The 8048-nt window shown below is 45.6% G+C and overlaps 1 protein-coding gene across 1 annotated transcript in view; it reads left to right on the top strand.

Annotated features, from left to right (window-relative positions):
• The window catches only part of LOC123155038 (uncharacterized), a 2725-nt gene extending 1178 nt beyond the window's left edge, over positions 1-1547 (top strand). The window contains exons 1-2 of the mRNA XM_044573609.1: positions 1-41; positions 1296-1547. The exon at positions 1-41 is cut by the window's left edge and continues 1178 nt beyond it. Coding sequence (XP_044429544.1) covers positions 1-37 — 37 coding nt within the window. The 3' untranslated portion in view covers positions 38-41; positions 1296-1547. The remainder of the gene's footprint in view (positions 42-1295) is intronic.
• Positions 1548-8048: the final 6501 nt, after the last annotated feature.

The following is an 8048-nucleotide window of genomic DNA, read 5'->3' as shown; positions in this document are numbered from 1 at the left end:
CCACTTCCCGCCGTCGCTGTCCTCGCCGACAATATGAAGTGGTATACTTTCTACTGCATCCTAGTTCTGTTATGTTTTCCACTTCATTGTTTTCACATGGATTGGCTAATGTAATGTGTTCAGTGTTGCAACCGGTCATTCTTGTTTTCATGATTTAGTAGTGCTTATTTTTTTGTCCTCGGTTATGGGAAAGTGAACATATTTGTGATATGTTGTTTTGTTTGTTTCAATTCCTGTTTTAAGAGATCACCGTCACTGCTCTGAATAACAAAGAAAGAATAGTGTATGCTTACACTGTGTGATTTGAATCAACCTCATAAATCAGTTATAGGCTTCACATCTACTCCGTCTGTCCCATAATGTAAGACGTTTTTTAATACTAGTGAGTATCATTTTGTTGATTGTGGCTAGAACCCATGATATATTTCCTTAAGTGACTTAAGCTAGGTAATAAAAATCTGAAGTCCTGCAAACACTGTGTTTGTTTCAATTCCTGTTTTAATAAAAATCGTACAAAATAAATATCTTTCACGTAGTCTCAAGCTTCCACTATCATTATCACAACATATATTTTCGCCGAATTGTTTTATGGCCGAGGTAATGGAGAAGTAATCCAAATATAGATCCAGTGTACCACTATAGTGTTTTCTTCCACATCTAGAAAATTAATTACAGTTAAGAAGGACTCGTTTTGTCCACTTTCTTCACATAAATATAAGGATGTGGGGAGGTTTTTCTTTTGGTCATCTTCATATTCAGTTTTTCTTTTCTTGTGATGATGTTGTTTTGAGAACTTCTTTGCCTAATTACTGCCTTCATACATAACTGCTTGAGTCACTGCTCTGAATAACAAAGAAAGAAATGTCTGCCCTCACACTGTGATTTCAATCAGTCTCGTAAAATCAGTTACATGCTTCACATATATCATTTGTTGATTGTGGCTAGAACCCCTGATTATTTCCTTGAGTGACTTAAGCTAGGTAATAAAATATCCAAAGTCCTGCAAACACATATAATTCGGTGCTTTTTTTTTGCGTACATGCCTCTTTCTGGCTATGTGCTCCAATCTGCATTGCAATTTGGTGCTGAACAGACAAAAGCATTTGCATATCGCAAATCCGGCTGCGATGAATGGTTAACCTTACTGATTAAAGGAATGCTATTCTGCTACTATATCTGGCCCAATATAATACATATAATTCGTTCCTTTAAGCTTGTATAAGCTCTTGAATATTTGTACAATTTGGACCCAAAATTCTTCTCTGTTTGGCTAAACTTTCGTCTTGTTTGTTCAGATTCGGGGGAGCCGTAATCAGATCAACATTCTCAATTCAAGACAACTGGGATTTCAGTGGTGTGTCCTACAGGATGAAACTATCTACATTGCTTTGTCTGGCGTTCGTCATGTCTATGTTTTGGTTAATTACTATAGCGTCGATGTGGATGTTCTTTGTCTGAGTGTGGCAGTGCCATGTCTAGTTGTGTTCTTCCTTTGATATCTAAGAATGTTACATTTTAATTAATGGTCCCAATCAATCAAGAACTGTGGTAAGTCCACCTTTATTTGTTATACTGAGCAGTGCAATGCGATGCATCTGGTGCTGATGAACGGATGTGGTGGCAAGTTCGATGATTCTTGACGGCCATGGCAGCGTACCGCTCATACATAACTGTTGTCTCTCGAACATCTAAAAGCTTGATGGTCTTTAGAAATAAGAGCTTCCTCTATTGATGCCTAGGGCTTAGAAACAACTTCTAATGCACCCCAACACCAATCGAATTCTGGTGTGTTTGGTAGAGTTTGTGAGTTTGTGCGTTTGCATGCATTTTATTCGATTCTTTCTGGAAAGTGCCCTTCTCAGCTGGAGCTCATATGAGCTCGAGTGAACAGTAAAATCTGAAAAAAATTAAAAAACATGTTTTTTTACAACATTTGACAAATGTTTTCAAAGCTTGCAAAGTTTAATCATGAAATGACATTCATACCCCTCCCGCGTTGTTGTACTACTGTTGTGCCCCTTTCGCATGGATTCGGCTTCAGGGAAAACCCTTGATCTTGTGTGACCGGACTATGGCGTGCGACTCCTTTGCGTCGTTTCCCCGCTTGAGGGCTTCTTGCTTGGAGTTGGGCATTTGCAAGTGTGACCAGTGGGAGGCGGTGATGTTGCCGCCATGGCTTCTGTGGCAACGATGGTGGAGGCGAGCGAAGTCAGAGACATGGCAATGGTTGCAGTAGTTGGTTGTTTTAGACGTAACCATGGGATTACCTCGGATTGTTTTGTTGTGCTGAAGTCAGAGCGGTGGGCGTGGGGCCCATGTGGTGATGATGATGGGCAGCAGGTGGTCTGTTCGGCGGTCTTCCACGGCGCCAACCTTGCATAGTTCTCATTCGGAGCTCTCCATCAGAGTCGGAGCTGTTATGCCCTCGGTGCGGGTGGCTGAAGTTGGCACGAGTCTTCTTGTATTTCACATAGCCTCTACAGCGAGGGTTGGGTCGACGTTCGTCTTTGGCAAAGACAAAGTCTTTTGCTTGGAGATTAGGGAGGGCGATGACGCCTCTTGGGGAAAAGTGATGACGATGACACCATAGTGTATCTTGATGAGACCCTCTTTATTGAGGTATGTGTGTTTTTCATTAATTAATATTTCACTCAATTTCAGTTTTTCAGATATTATTCACAAATATTGACACATATCTTACTCATTTTAGTTATATTTCAATCATTTACAGAAAAAAGTTCCACATGCATATTTCACAAACATTTCAAGCAATTATTTAGCACGTATTCAACACTTTTGAATAGTAACTCCATTTATGCATGGTCTTTCAAATATCATTTCCCTCAATTTCAAGTTTTCAAATAATATTCATAAATATTCACACATATCTTAACCATTTTATTTATATTTTAATCAATCACAGAAAACATTCCACATGCATTTTTCGTCAGTATAAAATTATTTTAGCGGGATGTTAATTAATTTAAGGATTATTTCAGTAACATTTCACACGATACGTTTATTCGGGTAAGTCTAGGTCGCCACAAGCACTACAGGAAAAAACTTATAAGCCGTGTACCTAATACACTCGGCTTACATCGATTTAAACTCGGTTTACATATAAGCCGAGTAAAACACCCGGCTTATAGCACTCGGTTTACAGTCGACCGGCTTATATCATATAAGCCGAGAGCTAGACCGAAAAAACCCGGCTTATGTATAAACCGAGTATTTTTAAAGGGCTCTCGGTTTAATAAAGTAACATGACGGTAGCCTGCTGTTAACGGCCACATGTCACCGTCTATATAAGTCGAGTGCCGTCTTCCGGGCACGGTTTATATATAAGCCGGGTGCAACCGCGAACGCACGGTTTATATATAAGCCGGGTGTAACCAGGAACCGCACGGTTTATATATAAGACGGGTGCAACCACGAACCGCACGGTTTATATATAAGCCGGGTGCAACCGCGAACCGCACGGTTACTATGTGCGACCCACCGGTGGTAGTCTGGCATAAACCCATTCTTGAGAAGGTGTCGACCCATTTCATCATTTATTTTTCCTTCTTGTTACCGCAGATAGTGCAAGGGCACCACACTCCACCACGTCCCGTGTGCCTGGCAAATGCAGCTTCCAAAAACTGATTTGTCTCTGTAATCCATTCTGTAAACACACCTCCCCCCTCCCACTCAGCTAGCCACTATACATCCACTCACGATCCTCCATCTGATGTATTTTCATTGACCAAGTAGTTTCATCTAGTATTAGTTCAATTAATTACAATCATTCATGTTTTACGGCATGAACTCAAACTATCTAATAGGTAAGGATAGGTCCTAATCCCACCCGAGGATGTGTAGGTGGCTTCGTTTTCATGCACTACTCCGATCCAACACAGAATTTCGGCAGCACCTCCCCGTTGTTCTCCAAATACACGTCTCGGCAACAAGCCGAGAGAATGTGCATTCGGAGAACAATGGGAAGACACTGCCGAAATTCTGTATTGGATCGGAGTAGAGCATAAAAACGAAGCCAGCCTACACATCCTCGGGTTGTCCGTGGAAAATGCTGGACAATTTGAAAGAGTTACTATTATAAATATACAAAGATTGCATATTTATAAATAATGTAACTCTTTCGAACGGGAGACGCATAGGTAACGCGACTAGCTAGCTACATGATTTACATATACATAAATCCTACGAGGCGAATGATTCTTACCCTCGAAGCGTGTTCGGTGCCGGTCGTCCATCCAGCAAGAAGCTCTCCGACAACGGTCTCGACGTCAAACTAATGCATGTCCTGCAATAAAGTGAAAATTGAGATCAAACATAATCCACATGCAAACTTGCAAATTGGGACTAAAAATACTCCACATGCAGAATAGGTGCTCTGCCCACTCCTTTTGTATTTACAGTGACAACACTTGTATTTCCATAACAAAAACAAATATGTGCTCTGGCCACTCCTTTCTAATATACCATGTTAAAGCTTTCAAATATAAAACAAAAATGCTTCTTTTATCATGAAAGCTCTTCACAAGGGATTACATGCTGCATCTCATACACTTTGTTGTGTCCATCACAATTGCATTCAAATAAATTTGCAAACTATTGAAGTGCTTGTCTTAATCAGCGGACATGCATACAATTTTTTGGCAAGATGAGAAGGTTTGTAATTTGTAGGGATATATGAATCTGAGATTCCATCATTCGAGAAGGTTCAGAGAAGAAAAATCGATCTGCCTGCTGTTGTTGGGGAGAGGGGGAACCAAGACCTGTTGTTGTTTCTTCTCGACTCCCTGAAGATGCAATTGGGGGAGGGACGGAACCAAGACCTGCCTGCAGTTGTTGTCGCAAACGAGGAGGGGACACCTTGCCGCCGGAGCAGCCGGGCCTGCTGAAGAGAGAATAAATAGGACAGTCAGAGAGAGAGAGAGAGAGGGGGGAGGGGGTACCTGCCGGCAGAGGGAAGATGGCGTGGCGACCTCAACCCTAGCGGTCGGGGAGGGGCGGCGGCGCTGATGGGAGGGCCAGCTCAGCGGTGCTCATGGTCGGGGCGGATCTGGGGCAACTCTGCTGAAGTGGAGGAGGGCGCGGCGCCGGTGGGTGGAGGATGGGCGGCGACGCGAGGGGTGGCGGCGCGGCGGAGGGTTCAGGGGGCGGCACGGGGGAAGTGATGGGGGCGGCGGCGGGGCGGGGGGAGGAGAGATGGGGGCGGCGGTGGGGCGGGGGGGGGGGGAAGATGGGGGCGGCAGCGGGGCGGGGGGAGGAGAGATGGGGGCGGCGGCGGGGCGGGGGAGGAGAGATGGGGGCGGCGGTGGGTCAGGGGAAGGAGAGATGGGGGCGGCGCTGGGAGAAGTCAGAGGAGGGGGGAAACAGAGCCCGTGTGCGGTCGATTTGGGGCAAAATCAGCTCTACGCGCGTCTTTTTTGGCTAAGCCCCGCGCTCATAGCTAAGCCTAGAGCAGAGGGTAAGCCGAGTGTCACAACAGATTACACGGTTTACACTACTATATTTTTTGTTTTTTTATTTCAATACAAAAAATTTATCAATTTACTTCTAAAATTCTCTGTGTTTTATTTAATTGTATTTTATTATACTTAAATTTCTATTGTATTTTTATTTCATTGGCTCTATGTTTTTGGAGATTTCACCCATCCGTAGGGCCCACACGATCTATGTCTTCGACCGGACTCAGAAGAGGTTTGAACGTAAACTGCCGACGATCCTATGTGATGTATTTGCGACATTCGTATGCCACGTGCATACGAGAGAGGGGCATGCCTAGCCATCAGTGGTGCGAAATTACCTTGGCGGCATGCCTGATCCAACTGTTTGAATCCTCGGAAAATCGTATGATGCCGGAAATCCTCGGGAGCTGTCACGGCGTCATCGAATGGTCCATGTAGGGTGTGGTAAAAGTTTGGGTGCGTTTCTTGTAGGCCTCACCTGAGGCCGCTTGTAAACTACACCATCTTCGAGGTAGTCTCTCGGTATCGAGAGAGAACGTCTCGGGTTTGTGAAGGAATTGCGGGCCATGTTGCTCTGTTGGCCTCGAAACCTCTCGTGCTCTCAAAGGAGTCCACCGAATGACATGTGCCAAGCCCCCACATTTTTCGAACCCGCCTGCAATATTTGAGACATTTATTGCACTTCTAGAGTTTCAGCGCGGGAAATTGCAGATCTACAAGGGGACACATGAAATCATGCCCAGAAGCGGCATGGAAAATCATATGTTATGTAGTTGTGACATGCGTATGCCATGTGCAAACGAGAGATGGGCATGCCCACCATAGGTAGTGCGAAATTACCTCGGTGGCATGCCTGATCCAACCGTTTGAATCCTCGGAAAATCGTATGATGCCGGAAATCCTCGAGAGCTGTCTCGGCGTCATCAAATGGTCTGTGTAGGGTGTGGTAAAAGTTTGGGCGCGTTTCTTATAGGCCTCACCTGAGGCCGCTTGTAAACTGCACCATCTTCAATGTAGTCTCTCGGTATCGAGAGAGAACGTCTCAGGTTTGTGAAGGAATTGCAGGACATGTTACTCTGTTGGCCTCAAAACTTCTCGTGCCCTCAAAGGAGGCCATCGAATGACACGGGCCAGGCCCCCACATTTTTTGGACGCGCCTGCAATATTTGAGACATTTATTGCACTTCTAGGGTTTCAGCGCCGGAAATTGCAGATCTGCAAGGCAGCACAGGAAATCATGCGCAGAAGCAGCATGCGAAATCACATGTGATGTATTTGCGACATACGTATGCCATGTGCAGACGATAGAGGGGCATGCCCAGCCATTGGTAGTGTGAAATTACCTCGGCGGCATGACTGATCCAACCGTTGGAATCCCTGGAAAGTCGTATGATGCCGGAAATCCTCGGGAGTTGTCACAGAGTCATTGAATGGTCCATGTAGGGTGTGGTAAAAGTTTGGCGCGTTTCTTATAGGCCTCACCTGAGGCCGCTTGTAAACTACACCATCTCCGAGGTAGTCTCTCGGTATCGAGAGAGAACGTATCGGGTTTGTGAAGGAATTGCGGGAGATGTTGCTCCGTTGGCCTCGAAACTACTCGTGCTCTCAAAGGAGGCCATCAAATGACACGTGTCAGGCCCCCGCATTTTTCGGACGCGCCTGCAATATTTGAGACATTTATTGTACTTCTAGGGTTTCAGCGCCGGAAATTGCAGATCCGCAAGGCGGCACATGACATCATGCCCAGAAGCGGCATGGAAAATCATATGTGATGTATTTGCGACATGCATATGCCATGTACAGTCGAGAAAGGGGCGTGCCCAACCATTGGTAGTGAGAAATTACCTCGGCGGCATGCCTGATCCAACCGTTTGAATCCTCAGAAAGTCGTATGATGCCGAAAATCCTCGGGAGCTATCACGGCGTCATTGAATGGCCCAACCACTGGTACTGCTACGTTGTCCTTGAAACTTCTCGTACTCTCAAAGGAGGCAGACCATGGAGAGGCATGCCTAGCCGTTGTAAATCGAGGGCATCGAAGATATGACCCATGAAAACTATTTAGGGAAAGTGGGTGAGGGAGAAATAATAATTAAGCACCAATAATAAATACAATGGAAAATCATTTAAACAAATTTTGCATAAATATAACCTTAGTGCTTTCAGCTGGCACACGGCTTATATACAATATAAGCCGAGTACCGAGTGTACCCGTAGGCACTCGGCTTATATAGCCTATAAGCCGAGTGCACCCATCTGGCACACGACTTATTGGATGCTCCGTGACGGCGCCGTCCACTGTTTCTGTTATCGACACGTGGCTGCACTAGTAGAAAACAGGGCTATGGTCCAGGCCGGCTCAGCCCATTAGTCCCGGTTCAGTGTAGAATCGGGACCAATGTGGGCATTGGTCCCGGTTCGTGAGCCCCGGGGGCCGGCCGGGCCACGTGGGCCATTGGTCCCGGTTCGTCTGGACCTTTTGGTCCCGGTTGGTGGGACGAACCGGGACCAATGGGCCTCGCTCCTGGCCCACCACCATTGGTCTCGGTTGGTGGCTTGAACCGGGACCAAAGG

This window comes from Triticum aestivum, chromosome 7A, assembly GCF_018294505.1.
Source record: "Triticum aestivum cultivar Chinese Spring chromosome 7A, IWGSC CS RefSeq v2.1, whole genome shotgun sequence".
NCBI lineage: Eukaryota > Viridiplantae > Streptophyta > Magnoliopsida > Poales > Poaceae > Triticum > Triticum aestivum.
This window is presented reverse-complemented; position numbering and strand designations above follow the sequence as displayed.